Here is a 27,951-nt window from a genome sequence, read left to right as displayed (position 1 = left end):
CTTCAGGAATTTGCCACCCACCTCATCTCTTCAGTTAAGCTATTCAAAGCCATCAGGATGGGAGATACTGAAGGGTTGGATGAGAAACCGCTAGGACGGCAGACCTGCCTCTAGGAAACCCAGCTCATGGCAGGCACTGAACTGCATATCTGCATTTTATGCAGTGTCTTTCTTTGCCTTTCTGGAACAATGCTGAATGTTTAAGGGTTTGCCAGAACCAGTCAACACCTGTGCAGAACTCAAAGGGAGAGTTAAGCTATGGTCTTCAAGGAATTCATATATAAATGTATAGGTTTGACAAACAAAACCAGCCTACAAATTATACATCTAGCTCTGGAGAAACTGTATGAGCAAAATAGAAATTTGGCGAGAGAAAAAGCTTTTTGTGCATGGACTTGTTTGGGTAGCTCCGTGGAAGATCTGTTGGCTTCCAATTCAAGTGGTACTTAAGAAAGGAGAAGTGTAGTGAAAGGAAATTCCAGGTGGAAGACAAAACAGAAGGTAAAGAAAAATGAGCCCGGCTGGTGTGGAGCTGGGAGCCTTCTCAGCCCTAGGCCTCCCTGGAAAGGCCGGCAACGCAGAGGACTAAACCCCGGACAGTCTGTGACTCCAGTGTGACAGAGCTGTCAGCACTGGACAGCAGCCAGGAAGTTATGAGCAGGGGAACAATGTGATGACAGAGGTGTTTCAGGGAAGACACTCTTTCATCCACATAAAAATGGCAGTGGGGAGAAGGAAGATCCACAGAATTCCAGAACGTTCTGGAGGTATAAATAACACAACTTGGTGATGAAATGGGTGTGAAGTGTCACTGATAGCAAGGGCGCAGTCCAAGGCAATGTGGTGGTTTCCAGCAATCTTCCTTCCTTTCAAGCCTGGTAACATGACCCAGCACTCCAAGTTCCTGCTGAACTCTCCTGACACTTTTGGTTTCTTGGTTCCTGTCATAGCCCAGTGGTCTGCTGTAACCAAATACCACCAGCTGGGGAGACTTGAACAATAAACATTAGCCCCCTTCACAGTTCTGGAAGTAGCGAAGGTTAAGACAAAGGTTTGGGACACAGCTTTCCTCCCTGCTTGCAGTTGGATACTTTCTTATTTAATTTCTCTCTCTTTTTTAATTTTATTGGAAAGTTGGATATACAGAGAGGAAGATCTTGGGTCTGTTGATTCACTCCCTAAGTGGCTACAACACGAGGTGCAGCATCCCAAGGCTTTGGGCCATCCTCGACCGCTTTCTTAGACCACACGCAGGGCGCTGGATGGGAAGTGGGGTCGCCAGGACATGAACCAGTGCCCATATGGGATCCCAGCTCATGCAAGGTGAGGACTTTAGCCACTAGGCTACTGCGCCAGGCCCTCTTATTGCACTACTCTTACACAGCCAAGCTGGAGCAAGATTCCTTTTTTTGTCATAGCATCAATGTTATCAAGATGGCCCCCAAGTCTCCCCAAGGCCCTGCCTCTAAATACTGTTACCCTGAGGAACAGGACTTTAAGGCAGGAATCTTTAGGAGGAGGAAGGTCTAACATTCAACTCATAAAACTATTTCATTTTTAATTATTCATATTCCCATACTACAGGTTTTTCCATTCCTGCTCTGTGTAACTGCTCTCCTTTTCATTTGTAAGTTCAGCCCCATCAAGCCAAAGGCCGTGGCAGTAAGGACAAGAGGTAAGTTTATGGCTTCAGACCAGCAGTTGGAGACAACTGGACTGTTCGGGAGAGGATTCTCCATCTTAGTATTGCAGAGTCAGTCTCCAGTGGCCACAAGTCTCCCAGGGCACATACATTAATAATGGGGCCTCCTAAATGGACTTCCGCCTTTGCTCCTGCCACCTGCTCCAGCTACCTGCTAGAATTAGCACTCAAGATCTATGAGACAGGAGTCCAGGGCTTCTGTGGGAGAGGCCATGAAGGGAACCTTCTCTTTTTTCTGTAGATTAGAACTTAGGAACACAGGTTCAGGAATTGACAATAGTCATTCTGTAATGATGAAAGAGTGTCTCATAGAACAGAGCTGACAGTAAGGATGGGGAGCTAAAAGATGCGAGAGAAAAATTGGCTTTTGGGCACATAATTTGAGGTATTGGTTAAGCCTCTTTGAAGGCAATTCTACAGTTGGCTACAGGAACTGAGAAATTCTCCTTAATGCTTATATCAGCTTGAGATTCAAGCAATAGTTTATTTTTTCAAAAAGATTTATTAATTTATTTATTTGAAAGGCACAGTGACGAGAGAGAGAGAGAGAGAGAGAGAGAGAGAGAGAGAGAGAGAATCTTCCATCTGTTGGTTCATTCTCCAAGTGCCCACACTAGCTTGGGCTGGGCTAGGCAAAAGACAGGAACAAGGGACCCCATTTGAATCTCCTACAAGGATGGCAAGGACCCAAGCACCTGAGCTGGTCCCACGGCTCTCCAGTCACATAACCAGGGGACAATATTGGTAGCAGAATATCCAGGACTTGAACCACAACCTCTGAAATGGGTTCCAGGCTTCCTGAGCAGTGGCTTAACTTTCCCACCTTTCAAAAAAATTTTTTTCGGAAGAGAGATAATCTGACTGGATTCCCTGCCAAGATTCCCTGCCAAGAGCCTAGGTTTTACTGCCAGTGAGTTGGCCCAACTCCTCCCCCAGAGAGAAAATGAGGGCCACTCAAATTAAACTCAGCCAAACTTTACCATCCGAATGGATCTCTTTGGGTGTTGAATCTGTCTCAACTCTCAAACCACCTCCCACATCTGCAGATACCCTGCCTGCCTCACTGCTTACAGACCTACATTCCAACTCTTACCACTGTTTCAGGGTCTCTCCACTCTCCAAATTACTTAGTCCCTTGTGTTGTTCTTGCTGACCTAACCTAGCCTTTCTACACAAAAAATTTTCTATTGCCTGGTCTTCCATGCCACCTGTTTGCCTCCTTCCAAGGCTATCTCTTGCTGCCACAGAAAGTAAACAGCGATGATAGGACATACACACACTGTTTGGATAGGGTCAACTACAAATTCATGCTATTTAACCTCAACAGACCCTTCTCTTCTCTGGTGCTGGCAAACCTTTTCCAGGCCCCTGGTTTCCATCTCACGGGACACATACACACTTAAGCAGCTGTTGTTGCTGATAATCTGCTAATGACTGGCCCTGGTATAATCCAGGGCTCCATTGCCTCTGCGTGTGGTGGAACTTTTGCTAGTACCTAGGGATCACCACAGAAAAGAACTACACAAAGGGAAGGGGTTTAGTTATTGGTGTGTCTTAATTGATGCAAGGCATCAAAGTAATAATTGCAGAGAATAAGGTATAAATCAATCAAATAAGTAAATGGAAGCGATTAAAGGCCGGAGCCACTTTAAAGCCAGTGTTGCTCAATCTCCCGAAGACACAGCCAAGCTGCTTTGCAAAAGAAATTACGATGGTTTGCTTTTGTTTTTCCTAAAAAGCACTAATAAATAATAGGGCATTCAGTTGATAATTAAAGAAAAAGAGCATTCCATCTTGGAGCTTTCCCAAGTGAGGTGATACTCTTTTTGAATTCTTTCACTCTAGCAAGGCACAGTCAAGGTATTTTGGTTTCTTTGTACTTTCCTAGTCTTCGTTTCAGATTTTAGATGAATGAAACATGATGAGTAATTCCTTCTCACTGGGCCCTTCAGGATATTCTTTAAACACTGGCATCTGGTCTGAGGGAAATTTAATGCGAAGTCAGAGGACTATGTGAAAAATAGTTTACATCTGGTTTTCTGGTTTTGTACTACCCATCCCTGGAGGTGCACAGGGCGGGTGCAGGAAATGAGCGCACTGCTGGCTCTTGGGCTCTGGCGCTGCTGGGGCTCGTCCCTTTGGTAACGCACACCAGCGTGTTCCCTTTTATAAAGTGACGGATTAGTGCCACCTTCTTTGTAGCAATGTCGTGACCTTTATAATGCCTCTTAAATTGAGGACAATGATGGACCCACCAAGCCTTAACACATGATTTAAATGTGATCTGACAGTACTTAAACCCAGAAGTCCAGAAGGCTAATGGCTGAACAAGCTTGGGAAAATGTCCAGGGAACGGGAGTAGAAGCCCAGTGAATTGCCGAGCATGATCACAAGTACAGGGCCACGGGGGAGACAAGACATTTTCTCAGTTGCTATCTGTTAAGAGATTGGCCACATGTACTCATTGTAGCATACAAGCAAGGCATCTTCTTTTTCTTTCTCTTGTACCTCTATAATTTATTATCTTAAGGATAAGTTCTTAAGACATTACTGTCTTTATGCAGAAAAAAACACAACCCTAAAAATGGCAATGGAGGGGAATCTCACAGAGACTAAAAATTAGCAGCAACATTTTAGGGTGACCATGAGTTTTGATGTAGAGATTTTTTTTTCTTCAAAATTCTCACATTTAGCTGCATAAAGATGGAAGGCTGATTAAGATCAGTCTGTAATACAGGCACCTGGAAGACAATCTCAATGTAAAGAACGGTGAGGAACAAAAACGATATTACCGGGACCCAGAAATTCTCGGACACTGATGACCATGCAGTGGCTGACCTGCTCTTCACCCACTCCGGGAGACTTAACCCTTGTCCATGAGCTCTAAGTTGTTGATGGGCCTGATTTTTTCACATTCTGTCTTTTGTTTGTAAACAACTCAGTGTTAAAACAAAACAACAAAACAAAAGCATGCCCTATTCTTTGACAAATCCTGGAGCCCTTCAGGTATGCTGAGCTGATGAGCATGTGTGCTAAGCCTCAGCCGCAAAGAGTCAGGAGACCTGATGACCTCAGCGACTTCTATTTGAGCACTTTTCTTTTCAGAAACAGATTCGCCACACCTGGGGAATCGTCAGTTTATAGTTAAGCACTGCGAGTCTACATAATTCACAACCACAAGGGCAGAGAAGGCAGCGAACTTTCTCCCTCCGTCTGACCACATGTGGCTTTGGGAAGCAGCATTCCTGGGATTATACACACTGAAAAGGAATAAAATCACGTGGACAATGCAGAGTTAGGCATATATTCCCTTCGTTCCTGGGACAGAATGAGACGAGTTTTATTTCCTCCCTGTTTTGTTTAAGTTTGTATGTTTTTCACTCTCTCAATCCCACCCTATTAACTCACTGTAAGAGTTCATCCTATCTTTTCGCCACAGACAGGTTTAGGTGGGCCTCTCTGTCTCCAAGGGCAGCACTGGGCCTAAGCAGACCCTTCTCTTTGGAACCTATGGCCTCTCCTTTCTCTGTCCTTCACCCTACTTAGAATCTTGCCCTTGTCCTCATGTTCAGAACTTTTTTTTTTGCTAAAGTCTCTGATGTAGGACCATTTTAAGAGGTAGCAGAGGTAGCTTGCAGCAGAAAGTTTTGCTTCCATAATTTCAGTTTTCAGGATTTCATTCCCGCCTCACTTAAACCACATTGCAGTTTGACCTTGCCTGGTGTTAAACACAAGTTCTATTTCCATTGCCTGTTACTAATGACATACTTTTCTTCCCTTTCAGATAGATATAGTTACATTGGGCTCCCATTATTAGGTGAAGTATAAAACCTAGACTTTACGGTAAACAGTTCCTTTCTAAAGAATGTTTGGGCTTGGACTTGAGTTTGCTCTGCCAGATTTAGATGCATGCGCTATCACAGGGATACCAATGCAGGACCCGAGTTTGAGAACAGAAGTCTGGAAATCACTGCAAAGAATATCTGAAGTCAATGGGGATAGACGGTATTTCTGAGGGAGACAGAACATGTTGAGTGTAAGAAGCAGAGAACAGAGACCATAAAGCAGAAGCAATATGCGGTAGCATGGGAAATTGGAATACTAGAAGTCAGTAAAAGAGACTGAGAAGATGGGGCTCAGTAAGGAGAAGGGGCTGGCGCTGTGGCATAGCATGCGAAGCTATCTGTGATGTTGCTGTTTCATATGGGAGTGCGGGTCCAAGTCCTGGCTGCTCCACCTCTAATCCAGCTCCGTGCTAATGTGCCTGGGGAAAACAGAAGATGGCTGAAGTGTTTGGGCACCTGCCACCCACGTGAGAGACCTGGAAGAAGCTCCAGGCTCCTGGCTTGTAGCCATTTGGGGAGTGAACCAGCATGTGGAAGATCTCCCACTCTGTCTCTCTCTTGCTTTGTGTAATAACTCTGATTTTCAGATAAACAGATCTTTAAAAAATAAAAAGGAGAAGAAATAGAGGGTTATGCTGGGTCAAGAAGTCTTTTCTCTTGGCTGTGAACTCCTTCAAGGAAATGTTTGATCCAATTCCCTTACAGTCTGGTGCTAATGATTCCTGGGGTACACAGAAGTGTTTGCTGGGTGAATGAGTTCTTCCTCTTCTTAAAAATAATCTGTTTACTCCTTCATGGAGATTTACTGATTCCCAAAAGAGGGTGTCAAATGTTTGTGTTGTGTCATTTTTAAAATACACTCAGAGTATATACTCCAATGGTTGCATAGATATCATAGCTAGGATTGCCCAACAGGCAGGATTTCAACTCACTGTTTGGGTCCTGTTACTTTTGGTATATTTTTATATCCCAGTTGTAATTTTAAAACTCATAGTTGACATTCTCAGAAAGTTTTCTATCTGCTGGCAATATGCTGCTACACACCAAGGAGACGCTTTTTTTCATTATTTGCCAACTGTTTTAAGGAATGAATTCTGGAAAGTACCAACTTCAGACCACATTGAACATTTCCCTAGCTTTCACTTAACCCCACTGCACCTCCAGTGGGATGCTCCTGAGTGCCACAGCCACACACAAGTGGAACCAGCAACAATCAACCCATATATTTTCACATCGACCACAACCAAGTCAGTAAGGGCAGTGTACACAGAAGCAAAATGTTGTCGTTTTAAAGATGAATGCAAACGAGGTAGATACTACTTCAAAATCTGAACTTTGACTGTCCATCGACTCCACCAATGTAGGGAATGCACTATTTACATACGCAATGCACAAGTGATTGCCTGTTTGTGCAAAAAGCGCTTGTACCCACTCTGTGGCAGATGGTGGGGAGTATCAGGACTAAGCCCAACGCAAATGACTGGGGAATCAATTCACACTGCTGCCCTCAAAAGAAATATGTGAAAATAACAAATAGAATATATAAGGACTGGAAGCATGTGGAGAAATGTCTGCTACTATTTCTAAGGGAAAATGTATTTCTCAGATGTGCCCCAGGTTGTTTAGCTCAGGAGGGGGTGGGGGAAACAAACAGTTGCAGCTGGCTACAAAGAGTAACACTGGAAGCAGGTGGCAAAGGGAAAACAGTAGCTGCTGGGCCAGGAATCTGAAGGTCAGACCACAGGGTGACTGCCTTGCAAAAGAACCCACGACTACAGCCTGAGAGCTTCAGAAGTGGAAGCTGGGAGGCAGTGTGTATATGCAATAAGGGAAGACACACCTCTGACCTCCCCTAAACAGGGAAAACGCTACTTCTTGGAGATGAGGCTCTTGCATGATGCTAAGAGTGCCTATGACAGGGTTAAGGGAAACGGGCCAAGAAATTCCTGCATGACGACGAAAGGACAAGTTGCAAGTGGATGATGCTGCCATTCTGCACGTCAAGAGGATTCCAGGGGTTTCTGTCTTGGTCTAATTGGTACAAGCTCACTGCAATAACTAGAGATAAGTTCTGTTTATATTCTAAGTGGCAAAAGTTGACCACAGAATAAATATGTGTGTGTGTGTGTGTATATACACATATATGATATATATGACATATGTATAAATATTGTACAAACATGTAATGTATGCATCTGTTACATCGATGTGCACGTCAGTATACAACATTCCTACTACATTTTCTATGCTCTCAGGAAGCTTAGTCTAGTGGAAATAAAAAAAAAATGTACACACAAGTAATTACAGGAGTGATGGTTTGCCTGAACCCAACTAAAGTAACCATCAAAACCTCTTAGAATGCTTATGCTCAGTGAAACATCGCACACTCTTTAATGTTGAGTAAATGATAAGGATATATGTTATCACTGCCACTATTCAATATCGAGCTAGAGAATTTGTGCAATAAGACAAGCAAAAGAATAAAAGATGGAAAGGAAGACACAAGCTTTATCTCTGTTGAGGAATAATGTAATTGCTCACTTACAAAGCTTAAGAAATTAGCTGAAAGTTTATTGGGACATTTTTTTGGTTGGCTATAAAAATAAGAATAGTTCCTTAAATGCCGTCAATAATTATTAAAAAAAACAATGTAAATTCATAAAAGGAAAAAAAATACCCAGGAATAAATTTAACAAGAATTGAACCATATGTTCTAATGAAGATGAATTTCAAGCCACAAAAGAAGATCCAGTGAACTGCAGAGAGACGTAACGTTCCTGAGACAACTCAGCGCTGAAGAGATGTCTGTTATTAAGATAATTTAAAAATTCAGCGTAACCCCAACCAGACCATAGGATCAACGGGATGATTAAAAGGGAACTCTATAAACTTAGTCCAAGACTCATGTCAATAGCAAAAGCTTAATAATGAAGACAATTTTTTAAAACATGTGACAGGAAACTTCTCCCATAGGTAGAACTCACATTTCTAGAGGTTTTACTTGTACTAACTGATTGAATCCTCACACAAACTTTATAAAGGAAGTATAGTTATTGATCTTTTTTTTTTTTTCAACATAGGAACACTGAGACAAAATAACAAAGGTAACCCGAGACTCCATTGCAGCAAATAAGTGTAGGTGGCAGAGCTGGGATTTGAACCTGGGTGATGTGAGCCTGGATCTCATGCTCTCAGTGTTATAATATGCTGTTTGTGTTGTGCAGGAAATGGATGAACAAGAAAGAGAAGAAAGTCTTATATTTTATTTGTACAACTTTTTTTGGAGGCTTCCAAAAACTTGCAGAGAATGCCCACTGCTTTTCAGTTCCATCTTCCATGAACTTTTGAATCTCCTTAATATATGGAACCTTAACTTTCGACAAATGTGGCATTTCATTAAGTGAAAAACATATGTTTCTCTCAATAGTATTAATAACTGGCTGTCTGGAAATAAAAGTAATAAGGTAACATTCCTATGTAAAGATATTTCAAAAAAAGTTGGTGAAAACATAGCCAATTGTACTTCTAGGTTGGCAATAAAGCATGATAAAACACGGTTTCAGAAAACAGCAGCATTTTGTCAAATATTAGGAGTAAGTCTAACAGGATATGTGGAAGACATATTCATAGAAATTTAAAATATAACAGAAAAAGAATGCTGGGACAAAGCAGGGTGATATACTATGTTCATGGACCGGAAGACACTAGAAATGGGCACACTGCATCTGAAATTCACACAGAAAGTCCACAGCTATAAAGAAGCAATCACTAACATGTAAAGACCACAAGCGCAAAAGTGTTTTGCACATCAAGGTATATCCAGTCCGTACAGCAGGTACTCAGTAATATTTGGTGAGTCAAGTGTTGGAAGTTTCACTTACGAGTTTTTTTATAGAAAGAGTTCACTTTGGGCTATCATTCAATTACTATGACATGTTTTGATTCACCACGTCATTTAGTACAAAGCCTCAAAATCTGATACATTAAATGCAGCATTTGGGATCATTCTGGCTGGCTTTTCGCACTGTTTCTGGAGAATTCGTTTGGATATTAAGTGAAGTTGTAGAGAAGTTGGACCAATGGCTGCTCTGGTCGCTGGGGCAGGGGGAGATACCAGGCCTGGGGCATTACCCTGTGGGTCCTGAAATGCTTTCTCCCTGCTGTTGTTTCCACAGGAATCAGGACAAGCCTTGAAGCCAGTTGTCTGTGTCCCTCCCAGCAATCTTGCTTCCTGCCTGTGCGGTGAAGATCCCTTCGGCTCCCATCCACACCACACAAGTCTGTCAAGGCAAGACCAACACAATGCAATTCCTTCCTTCCTTAATAACAAAAAATGAGGAAATCTCTCATCAGAGTGCATTCTGCGTTTGATTTCTCACCATTTCTGAATAAACCTGAGTACAAATTTAATGTTCAAGGCTGAAAATGGATCTTAAAACTATTTTCTTTATTATAATAATAGAAGCTCCTAGAATACAGGACTACACTGACAACTGGGTATTAGATTTTTCAAAATAGGCCTATAGTACATGAATTTTTAATAATGGCAATTATGTTATATTCTTCACTGGTCCTAATTTTTTCCATTAATATGACAAGTTATTCTTTGCATTTGAACATTTTAAAACAATGTTTTGTCTTTCTGGATAGAAATACCACAGACTCTACATGGAAAACATATTCAAATAGACTTATTAATTTCCAAACTGTCTGCTGCATTAAAAAAAATTATCACCAGAACTTATTTCTGATTTAAACTGAAATCTATCTAAACATCCTGTGCTGCCATTTGTTTGCCAATCCATAAGATGGACTTTCCCAAAAGGAAAAGGATCTTTTTAGCAAAATAAAAGGAATTCCCAAATGGTGGCAACATCTGGCGTGTGGCTGGGGCTGGGCCAGGTTGGAGCCAGGAGTGATAGGCCTCACATGGGCTACAGACACTCAGATTCCTGGGCCACCACCCACTGCTTTCTAGGTATATTTGCAGAGATCTGAATTAGAGGCGAAGTAGTTTGGCCTTCAGCTAGCACCTTGATACAGGCTGTGGCTGTCCCAAGCAGCAGGCTAACTTGCTGTACCCGTCTATGTCCTCCAGTGTTAGAACACAGCATCCAACGCATCTTAATTATAAGCTTTTGCTCCTGTCTTATTCTTCAAGTGCCTCCACAATTGACTAATTGGACATACACCACGTGGATGAAATTATTTTTGGATTTAAAAAAATAAAACCAAGAGATAGGAGGATATGGAATCACATTTGTGCCTCATGGGAATGAAAGGTGAGACTTAGTCCTGGGCAGGCACTGTGTGACTTGGAACCCTCAGCTTTGGCCGTAGCCTGTGCAATCCTGTGGCTCTCCCTCCCCCGCATTCGCAGTGAGGCCCTAGAGCCGCTTCAGCAATGCAGAAAATGCTTTAAGGGGAAACAGCTGCAGAGACATGGTGGGTGCTTCGCTGACTCTCGGCTTTGACACGCAGCAGAGGACCTCTTTTCCCCCTCAGCGGCACAGCAAGCCCAGTGAGGTCCAAAACAAGGGGGCTCTGAGGACAGCAGCGATGGAGCAGAGCACATTGACTCTGTAGAGCATCCCTGGAGAACGGTGCTGTGACCACAGTATATCAGCAGCAGCAGGGTTTGAGGTGCTTAGGTTTAACGCTCTGCCATGAAAATCTACCAGAATAACCCACTGAGATAAGAACTATCTTGATGACATCTGTCTTTAGATAAAATTACTAATGTCCCTGACACTGCGGTTCAAGCGTTTTGTTTCCCTGCCACCCGCATCCCCACCCCCAGTGAGAAGACAGAGACAAGGATTCAAACTCTCGTGGAGAACAAGATGTGGCCAAAATTCAATGTGATTCTATTCCTCAAAACAACCTAAGTCTTAGAGCGATGCATCATACCAGCTGTCCGGGAACAAATGCATTTTGTTGGCTTGGGAACAAAAGAATTAGTCTGAATTTTGTAAATAAACTGTGGTTATTAAGATCACTCCAAACAAGCCAGAATAATAACCATTAAACATTAAAAGTCAATAAAGGTCTTTGAATTTCTTTTCTGATGCAATTATTATTCTTGTTTTCATAATGTGCTTTGGGAGAGAACAGAGTTTTGATTTGTTGGTACTTTTAAATAGATTTCACTTCAGACAAGTTAGCCAACAGCGGCTAGGACTATAAAGCTTTAAGATCCATTATGGAAAATAGAAATTAAAGGCTTGGGAATCTGTAGAAGACTGATTCTTCCTTTAAGCAATGCTTGTGATTATTGTTCCATTGATTTGCTGTCTCCATAGCATCATCTTCAAGGCTGCCTGTGACCCCACAGACTTGCTGATTACCATGGTGACGACTGAGGTGGTTTAAAGGTAGGCAGTGCTATCCAATGAGAACTTTACATGTACGGATTTCTGGTTCTCTTGGTATCCATCTTGCTCTCCAGCAGGCCACCGGGAACTGTGAGAGGCAAACAAAGTCTTTGGAAATACAAACAGCAGTAACTGTACCAGAGTAATAGGCCCAAGAAGGGGCCTCCAAAAGTGCTGGCAGCACCTGAAAGCTGTGTGTCCTGGGCGACAAAACGTTAGCCTTAGGACTCAGGCATCCAGGGAGCGGTCAGAAGAAAGCATAGTTCATTTGTAGAGGAAATAAAGAATTCTTTGGATGTTTTGGTGCTCTGGCCTTTTGAGGGCATCCTGTGAGCTAGATTGCGAAGAAAACTCTGCCCTGTTTTGGAGGTGAACAGAAGTCCGGCTGCATGGCAGGGTGCTGGCATCTTGCTTTGTCTTAGTTTTATGTGGCCTGCGAACCCTGTTGATATGAGCATGCCTGGCGAATAGCTGAGGGCCACAGAGAAGCCACCAGGAGATCTGGAGGATCATCTCAGATGAAATGATCACCCAGATGAAAATGATACACGAATATCTGATTACACATCAAGATAAAAATATGCCTACAGAATGTCTCTTGGAATGCATTTAGGAGGCCTGATACCAAGGGCCTTGCCCAAGGTCAGTGGCGTCTGCAATTCTTCATGCTTGAACTCCTTTTAGCACGTGATGCTTTGACTCTGCTCTCCCCTCCCTCTCCTCCATCTCTCCTTCTCTCCTGCTTGCCCTCTTCCTCCCTGTCCCCCTTTCTTCCCATTAACCAGTGAGCACGACATGGGCCACACGCTGGGCTAATTGTGGATGCACAGGCATCACCATGGCATAGTCAGAGCTCAGCTCCCACCATGGGAGTCTGATGATTTGACAACCTTTCCTGAAAGGCTACAGAAAGTGCTACACGAGTTCAGATGAAGGAGGGATGGAGGGTGGGCAGGGCTGCACTGAAGATGAGGCTTGGGTCAGCAAGTCTTGACTGGGCAATTTCAATCAACAAGCATGCATGGGCGCCTGGAGATGACAGAGGCTTAAAGCTAGGCAAGAACTCTCTCCTGTCTGTTCCTTATTCCTTTTAAGTTCTCTTTGCATCCTTCCCTTCCTTTCTGCTTTTGTGGATGTGGTCCTGCCCAAGGCCCATTTTCTTGTCAACATTATCTACTTGCTGCAGGACTCTGTTGCTTTCCCACCAAGGCATTTCTTGATCATGTTCACAGTTTTAGGGTTCCTTCTTTCTTTCTTAAAAGATTTATTTTGGGCCTGGTGCGATGGCTCAGTGGCTAAATCCTCTCCTTGCACGCACCAGGAACCCATATGGGTGCTGGTTCATTCTGCTTTCCACCCAGTTCCTTGCATGTGGCCTGGGAAAGCAGTAGAGGACAACCCAGTCTTAGGACCCTATACCTGCATGGTAGACCCAGAGGAAGCTCCGGCACCTGGCTTTGGACCAGCTCAGTTTCGTTCATCCATCCATTGTGACCATCTGGGGAGTGAGCGACTGGCTGGAAGATCCGTCTCTCCTTCTCTCTGTAAATTTGCCTTTCCAGTGAAAATAAATAAATAAATCTATTTGAAAAGCACAGAGACAGAGGGAGAGACATAGAGAGTTTCCATCCTTCAGCTCACTCTTCAAACAGACAGGGCCAAACCAGAGGCCCAGAACTCCATCCATACCTCCCATGTGCTTGGCGGGAGGCCCAGGACCTGGTCCATCCTCCACGGATTTCCCAGGCACATTAGCAGGAGGTTGTCTTGGAAGCACAGTGGCTGGGATCCAAACGAGCACTCCAAGGTGGGATGCTGGTGTTGCCAATGGGCACGCATCTCACTGCGACTCAACACTAGCTCCTAGGACTCTTCAGAAACTATGTAAGTCTAGACAAATGTCCTCTGGTTAACATCTCAGATGCAACATCTAGAAGATGATAATATCAGTGTCTGCTGTATGCCAGCATACCAGAGCACAAACTTGGTAGTGTTTTCAACACATTTCTGTCATTTCACCTCTAAAGTGTAGCATCTTTCCTTTAAACTAATCTCCAAGTTAGCCTCTTCCTTCATACTCTCTGACAACATCCAGCTGAAGCCCTCTGTATTTTACTTGTGACTGGTGACGTGGGCTTTAGTGCCGTAATTTCTAAATTGGTGTCCTTTCATCTCTTCCTCATCTTATCTGTTGCTGCCAGATTAATCTTTGTAAAGTATAACCTCAATCATGTAACACTTCCCAGTAAAGGAAAAAAAAACTCAATTGCTGACAACCACCTTCTGACAAATGACTGAGCGTCTCAGCATTGCATCCAAGATTGGCCACTGATTGTCCTAACACATTCCACAGTGTTTAGTAAGAAGCAGATCAAGAACAAAGGGATTTTTCTACTTTTTTTTTTTAAATGGATGAAATGAACGAAACTAGCTTTCGGATCTTGTTTTCCTCCTCACTGAAGTTGCCCTCTGGCCAAGATCTTACTCAATCTCTCCGCACACTTCTGAGCATGTTCTGCTTCAAGTCTTCCCTCATTCTGCTCTCTGTTTAGAACGATCCAACTGTTAAGGTCCAACTCAGATGCCCCCTCCTCTACTACATCTGCATAAAATCGGAGAGTATTTGTCATATGTGACCTTACTGTGATGTTGCCAAGCTCCCTATGGGATGGGGTGTTGCTAACATCTTACTGATTGGGAGCCACATTACAAAGAAGAGGTGCCTGTGCAAGACCATCATCCACACAGACAATGGTGGACTTCGAATGGGCATCCTTGAAGCCACTCCCGTGTCTTGGTGGTGGTCTCTGGGACAACCTCTGCCCACTCCTGACCCCTACATGTGCATAACTATCACTAGATGCTCCTAAAGTCCACTGATGTGGAATTTAAAAAATACAAAGTTGCTTGCTGCAAAGCTGAAACAGAACCATTCAAGTGTGATTGGCTTTTTACTATCCATTTTAAAGCAATCTATGGATTATTTGTGCCTGCACAAGTCTACACTTTCAATGCTAGGACACACAGGATGAGGCTCAGGATGGTGAAAGCAGCTCGAAAGAAAGGTCCGTAGGGACAGCCCCCAGCAGCCACGTGGGGTAGGGGTCAGTGGGCTTTGCAGAGAAGGCTGCAGGAAGCTGACCCTGCTCCCACCAGCCTCGGGAGGGCTGCTTCCTTCTAGCACCACAGCTCTTGACACAGCTCTAAGTCAGTGAGGCCTGAATCTTGCCTGGGGGCAGTGGCTAAGGACCTTCCCCAGACTTCCCTAAAGGATTTGGAGAGTTGGGAATCAACCCTGGGGCTCCTGTAAACTCCTTGGGCACTGGAGTTGTAAGCTGCTCGTCTTTGTTCTTGGGACCCCAACTCTGCATAATAGGCTTGTCTAAAGGATGAAGTGTCAAGTGAAAACGAGGAACTCCTGTGAAATGCTGAGCGTTGTAATCCACATTAGGATATCACTGAAGTATTGTTTTTTTTTTCCTTTTTCCTGACTGCTTCACTTAAAGTCATCTCCTGGGGAACTCACTGACCAAGGTAATCAAAATTTTTGCTTTCAAGATTGAAGGGAGCTGGTCTGAAACAGTAACTTGGCTACATATGAAACCAACAGCCACAATGTGTTAGGTTAGAAACTGCCAGTACTTAGCGCCTTTGAGACAAACGTATGCTTTGTATTCTTTGTCCCTGTGAAGAATACCAAACACACTTTCAGGCTTTTCCTTTTCTTGTCTGTGATTTATCAGGTCAAACGATCTGGTCTCATTGTGAATAAGGAAACTCTGCTTAAAAGTAAATTTTAGGCTTACATATCACGTTTTGATCTATGTCCGAGCCCAAGTGACAGGTGGCATCTATTCACTTCCCACGATGTGTAACACAATGGGAAGCCATCTGGGACCGGTCAGGCCACACACTGTCCTCCGCTTGGGGCTGCTACCACTGTGATGCATGTTTGGCTGGCACATCCTTCCCTGATGACTCAGTTTCCTTGCACAACGAGAACATTTGATCAGAGCTCTAATCTGACCTTTGCTGTAATGAAGCATTCTTTCACAGATCTTATCTGGAATTAGGAATGATTAACTCCTGGAATGATAAAAATAATTCTTCTTTTTCCTTTTTTTAAACTTTACCCTGTAACGTATTAACGAAACAGCATGATTTTGTAAAATTCACAGATGGGGGATTAATATTTTCTGACCCTTACGTGTGTGTTATGTCCTTTGAATCAGTATGAAAAACAGCTCAACCCCTTGTTCTGATTGATGGACACACCATCTCTGTCTGCTGATCTGTGGGATGGGGGGCACTGAGGAGGCAGCTGATGGTACCAAGGCAAGTGGTGGGCATCGAGGGTACCACCCATCAAGACCTGGAGAGAAGCAGTTTTGTGTTTTTAATTAAAAACATAACTTGTTAAAATGCCTCATTCATTTTTTTTTGTTTTTATAGAATCAAAACGCAGGAATGTTTCTTAAATGGAAAACAGAAACAGTTTAAAATTTTTAAGCAAGTTAAAAAAGCAGCCTAGGAAATGGTGCTTTGTAATTCTGCCAGTTTCAATTTTTGAGTCTTTATGCAACGAGTATCAGGATAACAATATGTAGTTGAGAAGAAAGAGTTCTAAGCACCTGCTTTGCGCACATCTCAGTGTTTGGTTGGCTGATGTGAGGTTAGCTGCTGCTGTTGTAATTGTTTTGATGGATGACAAAAAAGAAAAGCACAAAAGAATCCCAACATTTTAGATTTCCTAAGAAAGTACATATAGAAACAGATCCTAAGAAATGCTATGACAATAGTCCTAATCATTTTTGTCTATTTCCTTTAGTGTCAGAAATAATTGAGTTAAACATAAATGAACAGTAGTTACATGAAATGTTCATAATTTGCTGTGCAGTTTTGTTGAAACAAGTGGCAATTTTTTTCCTCTGGCTACACCCTAGGTTCTGTGGAAAGAACCCAACATCTTATGGTTGCAAAGATTATGAAATATTCAGCTTTACCCATGGGTATTTCCTGACATTTCTTTGGTAAACTGTAGCCTAATAGAAGATATCAGAAATTAGTGCAAGAAATATTCTAAAAAGCTATTGTCACTGCAAAGATGAAAGGCAACTTTGATGATCAAAAAGAAGCTAATAAAAAAAAACCTGAAAATAGTTCCTGAATCCTTCCCTATTGTTCATTTGGGATTTCTTAATTTCCCTACTCTCAATATATTAAGGAATTTTTTTGTGTGAAGTTTTGCCATGAATTGAAGTGATGTCAACAAAGTTTTACCTTAAGTCATATTTTACCACAAACTGGAGAAACCTCCACCCTCCAGAGAGCACCATTTTCGGTTGTCAGAAATTTGTCTTTTTTCCTTCTTTTAGCTATAGAAGTCCTTGGCCAGAGCTGGGACTCGGCTAACCCTCAGCAATGCTCACACATGTCCTGAGCGACGTGCACTGCAGCCTGCTGCATCTGACCAGGCACCTTCACCTGCGACCAAACCTGTTCTGCCTTTGTTTCCTCTGCTCTTTGATTCTCTCTGCCCTGGAAGGGCAATGGCGTTGGCTACTGGACCAGACATCTGCAACAGTGTGCTCATTTCCTGCATTGCTGCTAGCTCTCTCTTTCTCTCTCTCTCTCTTTTTTAAACTAGAACTATAATCCAAAAAGTGGCATAGGATTCAGATAAATTTGGGTGTGGGTTGACCCCTACTGTTTACTGGCTGTGTGATCTTGAATGAGTTACTTTTCTGAGTTTGCTATCTATAATACACTGATGATATGGACTTTCCAAGGTTATTGTATATGTAAGGATTATGTAAGGATTAAGCAGGTTCTATGGCAGGTTCTGAACCTAATGAAAGTTGTAGTGCTTAAAACAATGGTGGCAATGTTATACCAACAGCTGAGGATAATGCATTCATAAAAGGTTTCAATAAGATTCATGGTGTCTGTTGATACACTGTTGACTTTTTACTGGAAATTGTCAAAAGTACCACTCAATCTAATTCACTACAACCAGAAGTGTTGCATGAAAACAATTCTGTCATTTCAAAATAGGTCATTAGCTATTGTCATAGCCAGATTATTCTGATTTACATTACATTAATTTCATTAGCAGAAAGAGGTGAAAATTTAAATTTAAAAGAAAACACAATTTAAGCTTCTAAGTAAAAGAGGGTCCTTAATTTGAAATGATGACAAAGCAGCCGCTGCGTGGCTGCGTACCCACCATCCATTTCTCTTCTTTGACTCATCTGCCTCCCTTTCCTGATTCCAGCAGGTGGACCCTGCTTGATGTCGGCTACTGTTGGTCATCTCGCTCCTCTCTTCCCAATGAGACCTGAAGGGAGGTGGTGGTGGGCTTCTGGGCAGTATCCCTGCTCCTCAGAGGAGATCCTAGAAACCATGACATCACCCTGTCTGCATGTGGATCCGTGCAGGCTGCCTGGTGCTGCGACGAGAATGATACTAGCACAGGAGAGAGAGCCAAGGATACCAGACACCTGGCAGAACAGGAGCCTGTCCGATCTAGAGCCTTCTTATTCTGTGAGATAATAAATTATTTTATTGTCTGTGCCAGCCATGGGTGGGGTGTACTGTTACACGCAACCAAAAGATCCCAGATGAAAAGGGTAATGATGTGTGAGCCCCTTGATCTAGACACAGTAAACAACCAAACAAAAAAGTAGGAAAGGACCACGTACCTGTTCCTGGGACTCCAACTCTCTGTGTTGTAATTTTTTCTCCACACATCGCACCTGATTAGAACGATTTTCTAGTTCATCTTGTAAAACCTAAAACAGTGTAAAAATAAACACAGCAATATAAAAAATTAGCATGTTTGATAAAAAAAAAGTTTTACCACATGAATTGGCATCAAGAAAGTCTTAGATCTCTGGTTTATTGCTGTTGTTCCAAAGACTTCAAGCAAATAAAACCAGACTTCTGTGTGTTAGGCCCAGATGTTTTCTGCTTTAAGAATACCTAGTTAAAAAATTCCAAACTTATAAAACAGACAAATTAGCAGATGTCAATTCATGTTATAAAAATGTCTCTTAAGTTCCCAGCATAGAACCACAAGCATGCAATAAAGTATAAAGCTATTGCCAACTAAAATAGTTCTGTTAGTACAGTTACCAGGCGCATTTACATTCTAAAAAGTGTTGTGAAACACAAGAATTGAAATATCGGACCAACATGAAGTTCTTCAGAATTACAGGAAGGTAGTTTTGGGTGAACTATAGCAACCTTAAAGGGATTTCTCTATTCAGTCAGGGTGGTGTGAAATTTGAGGAATCTGTAAGAAATGGGGATAGAGATGAACTCTCCAGCTGCCAAGGAGCTGCTGGAAGTATAATTTTTGGGTTAATGTGGGAAACGTAAAAACCACCAAGATAAATTATCAGCATTGCTTCAAGTACTATGCTACATGGAGAGGTGATCCAGAAAAACAGGGCCCATCAAAGGATTCAGTGTAACTGCAGAAATAATACATGGAAAGTTCTAGTGAGAAGCATATAGAGGATGTTACCAGCAAAGATACCAAATAAATGCCCAAATAAAATTCATCTGGTCAATAGTATTGAGTTCCAGTTACATGTCATAAACCAAAGTAAGCATTCTAGATATAATACTGAAAGAAAACACGCAAACATTTCCCAAATTCATGATGTGTACCTTATAGTAGGTGGGTGGTAATAAACAATAAACATAAAACATATTGGTGATAGGTATAAGAGGTGAGAGCAGGGAGGGGCAGCATCCTAGGAGGGGTGGGGAGGCCTTGTAGCTTAGCACATGGTCCCAGAAGGCCATGAGACACAGTAAGTCATACAGAGTCTACCAAGCAGTGACCTGGCCTGTGTGAAGTCCTCAAGAGGCAACCACGGGTCAGTTGGAGAAAGAGCAAGGAAGCTAGAGACGTCGGCCAAGCCACATCAGCTCCTGTGGGGTCTGTTAAGCTACTGGAGGGTGGGAGGCTGGCTTTGCTTTAGTTGCTACCTATAAAACAGGCTGAAGAGGGGTGAAACAGGAGCAGGGAGGCAGGTTAGAGGCCCTCACAACACACTGGGAAGGCGATGGAGAACTAGACCAGGGTAGAAGTGGTTGATACTCCCTCCCCCTGCACCGCCCCCCAAAAAGGGAGGCCCCCCAAAAAGGGAGGCCCCAAGGAGTTGAGCCGGAGCAGCTAGAAGACTGCAGGTGGCATTCACATGGTGCAAGTATTGGGCACAGGGTGATGGGAACCAAAGCTTATAAACAGTGGTTCTTAATCTTCACTGGGTTCTAGATTCTTCTGGGCATCTGAAGAAAGATGGGTGGTAACTCCTCAGAAGGAACACAAAAACAAAACAAAACAAAATCAAACGTCTAGTCTTGGGATTTTGCCTTTGATTTTAGGGACTTCTGAGATTGGCTAAAACCCTTCCATGGATGGGCCCAAGGCTAAACATTAATTCAGGAAGGAAAATGGTTTAAGAATGAGCTTAAACGCTTTAGAATCTCTTTGAAATGACACTTGATTAAAAATCCACCTACTGTCTGAGTCTGAGCTGGGAGATCTATTGATGCTTTCCTTGTCTATAAAATGTTTTTATCAGCAAATTTTGTTTCTGGCGTGTTGAATACATTGCTCCCATGCTTGTTCATCAAGCAGCATTCTTTGGCCTGTGCTAGCTACCAAAAAATGGAATCTTAGTGATTGCTCTATGGTATAGTCAGGGAGAACAATTATTCCTGTATTGAGAATAAGAATAAATATGGTGTTGTATTTTTCCATCCCTGCCCAGTCCTGCTCTCTAATCCATTCTCATCATCCCTGCACAATGATATTCTTTTTAAAAAGAGATTTATTTTTATTGCAGTCAGGTATACAGAGAGGATGAGAGACAGAGAGGAAGATCTTCCATCTGATGATTCACTCCCCAAGTGAGTACAACAGCTGGTGCTGCACCGATTCGAAGGCAGTAGCCAGGAACTTCCTCCAGGCCTCCCACACGGGTGCAGGGTCCCAGGGCTTTGGGCCGTCCTCGACTGCTTTCCTAGGCCGCAGGCAGGGAGCTGGATGGGAAGTGAAGCGGTTGGGATTAGAACTGGCACCCATATGGGATCCTGGCGCAATCGAGGGGAGGACTTTAGCCACTAGGCCACTGCACCGGGCCCCACAATGATATTTTTATACCTAAATCTGATTATGTCATTTGCTCACTGAAATACTTCGCCAGCACTCCAGCACTCCTGAGGCACTGTGCAAAGTCCTTGGTACTACATCCCAGGACCTTGAACATCCAGCTTGTGCTGCACCTTGCGGAGCAGCAGAAAGCCGTGGTGTGTGGTGCTGATGTCGGTACTGTTAGTAGAAGCAGGAGACAGCATTTGGCTGAGTGGACTGTGTTGGTTAACTAGCACCATAATCGGCGCAGTAGCATCATCAAGTTAATTGTACTAGAGAGGACATACTTGAGGCTTAGGGAGGTGAACAGCTTGCTCAAACCCAGGTGGGCACCGGACTGGTATTTCAACACATGTCTTTAACTTCAAAGTCAATATGCTTGTACTACTCCATGCTGCCTCTTTCTCACGCTGTATCTATTTTCTCTTTCTTTTAGCCTAGGGGAGAAAAGTGTGTGATCTCCTTGACCTATTCCAAGAGCTAAGGCTGACTCCACACGACTTGTACAAACCCTTTGTTTAAGAGGATTAATTTACGTGTCGGTGTGAGTTGGCACTTCAGGGCTCTCTCCATCTTTGCAAGCCTCGTGCCAACTCGGCACCTGGCACACAGGTGACACTGAATTCATGTTGGTGGCAGGAACTCACTTGTATCTGAACTCTACTCCCTGAAGACATTCATGATTCTCATCAGACTTGACAAGTGAGCACATTACTGCTGTAACTGCTGCTTCATTCCCTGAATGTTTACAACATCTGGAGCTGAGCCAGGCCACAGCCGGGAACTCAATTTGGGTCTTTCATATGAAAGCCAAGAGCCAGCTATGTGAGCCATCCTTATCTGCTGGGTCTCGTGTGCCTGTTAGTAGGGAGCTGGAATAAGGTGTAGGGCCTGCATTTGAACCCAAGCCCTCTGTTACGGGATGTGGGTATCCCACTGCACCAAATGCCTACTCCTCAACTGTCCTTCATCTGGCACCTTTAAAGGTGTCATAATATACAAATGCACCTCCAAGCTTCTCTATCACACATATAAACACAGCTATTAGTTTTATCATACTAAATTGTCTGGTCTCTGCCACAACTGGCTTGTCTCTTCCCCCTCACCAGCGGACCTGAGAGTGCTCTTGCTCCACGCTCCATACCTGGACTTCATTTTCTCAGCACCCCAATACACCTCATTCCTTCTTCCCCGATGCCCTTCACTCAATTTTCACCACAGTCATTTGTCACCTTCCAAATGCCCAAGCCAGGGCTGTTTCCCCCTTCTAATTTCCACAGTAGCATTTGGCTCTATTCATGCCCAGAATTTTGAGGTCATAATCCTATGTAGAGAAGTCAAGGGGTTAGGAAATGAGGCTGCTGCAAAAGTCAAGGCCAAGTACAATGAGGCCCTGAAGGAGGTCAGTGAATGTGGAGAAGGAGGTGCTGGGGCAAAGAGTCCATAAGGTTTCGACACCGAGAACCAGAAAGCAGGGAGAAGGCAAGCCAGCAGCAGTGATAATGTGCAGTTAAGGTGCTGGTGGGCCTCCCAGGGGGACCTACTGTCGGAGTCTGGGTGTTTGTGTCCCCCGGAGCTCCTAGGTTGAAATCCTACCCTCAAGGTGATGGTACCAGGTAATGAGACCAGTGGAAGGCGGGGTGGTCAGGAAGGGAACCGGTGTCCTTAGCAAAGAGCTCTGAAAGAGACCCTACTCCTTCCATGTGAGGACATAGCTCAGCCATCTATGAATCAGGAAGCAGGTCCTCGCCTGACGCCAGATCCGCTCGTGATCTGTGGCTGCTGAGGGTTCAGAGGGGAGTACCGGGGGAGCACCGTGTGGGGCAGCACTGCTTGCGGGAGGGTCCAGGGAGCACAGGGGAACAGGATCAGATCAGATCCTTTCTCCAAATTTTCCACAGTGAAGACACCAGTAGGCCTACTATATTTTATCACAATTATCAAAATAGAATTCAAATTACATTCTGCTTCTCTAAAAGGCAGCACTTTAAAAATCTGCTCAGGGCTTATCTGATGATACAAAACAGCCTTTCCAAGGTTAATCAGAGAAATCAGTTATATCTGGAAATTACTTTATTATCTGCTAAAAATCAGTTCCAAATGTTGAAAAGTAATCAAATATTCCACTTTGAAAAGAGTTACCAAGTCATACTCTATGAAAGCAGGACAGTCTACATAGGCGTGCTCTCTGGTTTTCTAGTTTTTAAAAATTATTAGGTTCATTAGAGTCAACCTCAGAATCTGACACAAGGACTATGTGAAGATGACCAAAATTACCCAGTAAGTGGGAACTTTCTTTTTAAATTGCAGTTTCTTTACTCAGAAGCCTTTAAATTTGCCATCTGACACACAGAAACACACACACAGCTTTTAGCTCTTTTTTGTTTTTTTGGAGAAAAGTCCAAGATAACTAAAGAATGCAGTGCGCAACACTGAGTCAAAATATAAAACGAAATCCAACTGGAACAGTAAAACCGTTGGGCACATGACTCCTCACCTCTCTTCTCTGCTGTGTGAACGTGCATCATTGTTGAAAAGACCCATCTCTTCTCCCAAGGAAGCCTTCCTTGACACGCCATGTGAGTTGGCTGTGCCGCAGGAAGCCGTGCCATCCCAGAGTCCGAGTGCTTTGTGTAGCTCAGGAACAAAGAGCAAAACTTTCCACAAGAAAACTGTAAATGACTTAATGAGTTTTACAAGACAATGAGGGTAGGCCACAGTCTTTACAAGGGAGAGGGTTATAGGATTTTTTTGTTGTTGTTCTTTAAAATATTAAAACAATTAGAGCAAATTAAAGTGTAAACGAGTTTCCATGTTAATGAACTCTTCAGGGCGAGGACAAGAACTTGTTGCTAATGTGTCCTTTGGATGATACCTGTGACAGTTCTAGAGATTTTTTTTGGAGGAAAAAAAGAATTAATGCTATTTTCATATGATTTATAGACATCATTCAGCCCAAGCTACTCCTTGACTCGTGGGGCCATGCATTGAGGAACTGTATGTGGGTTTTTTGTTTGAAATCACAGTTTTTCTCTTCTTATCCTCAATCAATCATACAAGTACTTTTAATACTGAAGTGAAAGAGAAGTTCTTTTCAATGATAAAGCAGTAAAAAAGTTATTTATTGAGGAAAAATTCATTGGAAGAATACATTATTACGAAGACAAAAATGAAAAAGATGGGATCCAAATACTCCCAAGTGAATGAGACAGGACCAGGGGTCTTTGTAAAGATGGCTGGCTTGCTGTTTTTGGCTGACTTCCTGGCCAGTTTCCATCGTGTCCCTGAGAGCCAGGTCTTCTCCATCCCCCTTTCCGCTAGGCAGGCCCATGGGTCCTCAGCTCACATGCAGAACCTCTTAACTCCAGGTCTCCCCAGGGACATGCTTTCAAACCTTACTTTCCTGTCTTGCTTTCATCCACACTTACGGGACTCAGAGTCCACTTGGGGACCCAGACAGGGTCATCGCCAGTATGAAAACCCCATCTCCCCACCCTGGTTCTGGAAGCACCACGCAGCATAGTGACACCCTTCCCCGGAGGCTCTTCCTCAGACACGCGGTGCGTCAGGCCACTTGTAGAGTTGTGCCCAGCCCCCTTTCAAAGAGCATTCAGACTGGTTCTCACTGACATGAAATGGAATGCTTTTGACACTAATATTCTGCTTCTTTCTGTGTTGCCAAGTTTTGGCAAAACACTCTTGCCTGGCCTTTTCACATGACATCCTGGGGCCCTAGGGGGCACATATTTCTGGGCACACCCTACATGGAAGAGCAGAGGGTTGAGGGATCCTCTTGGCTTCGTTCTGTCCCACGCATTTGCCCACAAGTCCTCTGGGAAAGCTGGAGTCTTCAATGCTACAGTGATCTGTTCTCTGAAAGGACTGGATGAAACCATATGTAAGTAAGAGGAGTGTGGAGTGAAGTCTTGCCCTACATAAACATAAGGCTGGTGTTGCAAAGCCGTAGTTTCTGAGGGCTTTGGCTAAAGTCTGTGGCCTTGAAACAAGACAGCGGATGAGACTGTGCAGGGGGAAATGCAAAGGGGACCTCTTAGCTGTAATAATTCTGTTTGGCTGAGGAGTTGAACAAGCACAACAAAAGGTGGAGAGGCTGCCAAAAAGAAGGCACCCTGGCCTGCCACTGGGGACTGCGGAGGCAGGGTGAGGGGTGGATGGTGGTTCAGCACACTCTCCTCCAGGCTTCTGTAGACATTTGAAAGTTCCCATAAGAAACGGTAAGAACATTTCCCACTTACAGAAATGAAATCCCCGTAGGCTTTCATGAAACTTGAATTGAGCACCTTACTTCAGAGAAAACAGATGATTCATTCATCACTTGACAGGTGGGGGGATGGAGGAGGCGTGTCCGTGCACATTCTGGGCATGAGGGAAGCGAGCAGGCAGTGGGATGTTCTCATTTTGACTGAAGACACTGGAAAGGGAGGATTCTTTATTCCTTTACTGAGGCCTAATTTATATGTGGTAAAATTCAAGATTTTTTAAAAATGGAAATGACCTATATTCCATTGAATGCATGTAGGATGATTTTAAAATGTATGTCATAAGATTCCTGCTAAGATCGTCAAATCTTGACATAAATCTATCATATTCCAACTGAGGGGTGGATCCAACAAACAGAAATGACACCGAATCTGTAACTACCATGAAGGGAAACCAATTATAAAGGCAGTTAGGAAGACTCTCATTTAAATAGTAATCGCCCTTTTAACAACGCCTGAATCTGTTTCAGCAACATTATTCTAATTCTGTCCATAAATGGTAGTGATAACATTTCTGATGAGTACGCTTCCTTGGACATGTGAACTGATACAGAAATGGAAAATGTTTTATTTTTCTTTCTGTATGGCCAACTGAAAGCTAAGGTAAAATGCAAATAAAAGCAACAAAATCTCACTCTATTTTAAATGTCAAATTTCTAAACATTTTTAAGATTTTATTTTTATTTTCAGGCCCGGTGCAGTGGCCTAGCAACTAAAAGTCCTCACCTTGAACGCGCCAGAATCTGATATGGGCACTGGTTCTAATCCCGGCAGCTCCACTTCCCATCCAGCTCCCTGCTTGTGGCCCGGGAAAGAAGTCAAGGATGGCCCAAAGCTTTGGGACCCTGTACCCACATGGGAAACCCAGAAGAGGCTCCTCGTTCCCGGCTTTGGATCAGCACAGCACCAGCCGTTGCACTCACTTGGGGAGTGAATCATCGGACGGAAGATCTTCCTCTCTGTCTCTCATCCTCTCTGTATATCTGACTTTGTAATAAAAATAAATAAATCTTTAAAAAAAGATTTATTTGTATTTTCATTTGAAAGGCAGAGTTACGGAGAGAGAGCGCGTGCTTCCATTCACTGGTTCACTCCTGAAATGGTCACAACAGCCAGAACTGAGTCAATCCAGAGCCAGGAGCTTCCTCCTCTGGGTCTCCCATGTGCAAGCCAGGGCCCAAGGACTTGAGTCATATTTCTACTGCTCTCATGGGCCATACATAAGTAGAATAGCCGGGATGTGAGCCAGTGCCCAAATGGCATGCCAACACTACAAGCAGAAGCTTAGCCTACTACAGTACAGCACCGGCCCCAGATTCATAAACTTAAAACACAAAAATTTAGAAGATATGAAAAGAGCAAGAAGACCAAGTTCTTTTATCCACATAAGGAGACATAAACCTATGGCTACCAAAGATGACATAATGTCAGAAGTGGGATATTTTTTGCTGGGTGGTCCCACTGGTTGTTTATGAAGGTCACTGTAGCTCTGGTCTTATTATTTTTAAAAAGAATATGTCTACGAACATGCTTTATCGGCTGAAATACCACTTAAGATTTGTTTCAAAGCGCTTTTCTCTCATTCAGACCTACCTAGGAGGCACAACGAAACCGCAGAAAGCTGGGTAAGGGACTCCACAGTAAAGCAGCATGCGTCCAGAGCTCAGATCTAATAACCACAGCTGTACCTATTGCATTCACAACACAGCAGCGTGAGCTTTTATCCCTTAAAGCTCAAACTCAGGTTTTTAAACTTCTCTCACATTTCAAGAAGCACATTTTTTTAAACCCTTCATACTTCAACCTCTTTTGTGAAATTTATGTAAAGAGAAGGATATCTTGGTGCTTTTTAACCAATACATGTGTTATTTTTCACTTATGGCAAAAGTCTTGCAGGTGAACACTTCTCGGTTATTGCAACCCAACACGCCCGTCAGGAGCTGCGCTGATGGGGGGCCATGGTTATCGGACCTGCCAGGCTACAGGTTCTATATGCCAGCAGAAAGATTGTGGCCATTACAAAGAACAAGTATAGTGTGTTCACCAAAGAATAAGAAAGTTTTCACTTTTTCTTTTGCTCTCCTATTTTCGGTCCTTTAAAATTCCTAAGGGACTTCTTTTAAAAAGGCTTTAGACTGTACTTTTTAAAAAGTTCATGTTTCCTGGTCTTCACAGAGGTCCCAGAAAAAGAACTCAGGCTATTTCCAGACTCTGATGATCTAAAGAAGCAGGAATCTCCTAACACACCTCATTAATGTCTCTCCGCTCACCCAGAAAACCGCCCTGACAGGGCCCACGTCTCTTCTTCAAGGAGCCAGCCTATTTCTACTCAGGAAATCCAAAGAATGTTCCTCGCCCTCTGTCACTTCAGCTTTACTTGTGAACAAGCTCCCATCTTGGGTGGTAGAAATCTAGGATCAAGTTCAACCACCACATCTATAACCTTCAGGACCATAGAGGAATTTCCTTGTCTGGCGGTGTGATAACCACTCGCACTCGAATTCTGACTCTGCAGAACCTAAGTATATGTGTTAGACCACCACTGACCAGCACTCTACCCAGCAAGACTTAAGAAAAGAGA

General features: G+C 43.3%; 1 protein-coding gene across 2 annotated transcripts in view; it reads right to left on the bottom strand.

Annotated features, from left to right (window-relative positions):
* Window positions 1-27,951, bottom strand: part of CEP112 (centrosomal protein 112) — a 362,513-nt gene that overhangs the window by 17,285 nt on the left and 317,277 nt on the right. For both annotated transcript variants that reach the window (XM_040989545.1, XM_040989546.1), the window contains one exon: window positions 18,623-18,712. In XM_040989545.1, the coding sequence (XP_040845479.1) occupies window positions 18,623-18,712 (90 nt within the window). The remainder of the gene's footprint in view (window positions 1-18,622; window positions 18,713-27,951) is intronic.

This window comes from Ochotona curzoniae, unplaced genomic scaffold, assembly GCF_017591425.1.
Source record: "Ochotona curzoniae isolate NIBS_2020 unplaced genomic scaffold, NIBS_Ocur_1.0 contig_523, whole genome shotgun sequence".
In the NCBI taxonomy this organism is placed as follows: Eukaryota; Metazoa; Chordata; class Mammalia; order Lagomorpha; family Ochotonidae; genus Ochotona; species Ochotona curzoniae.
Note: the sequence above shows the minus strand (reverse complement) of the source record. Positions and strands in the feature narration are given on the sequence as shown.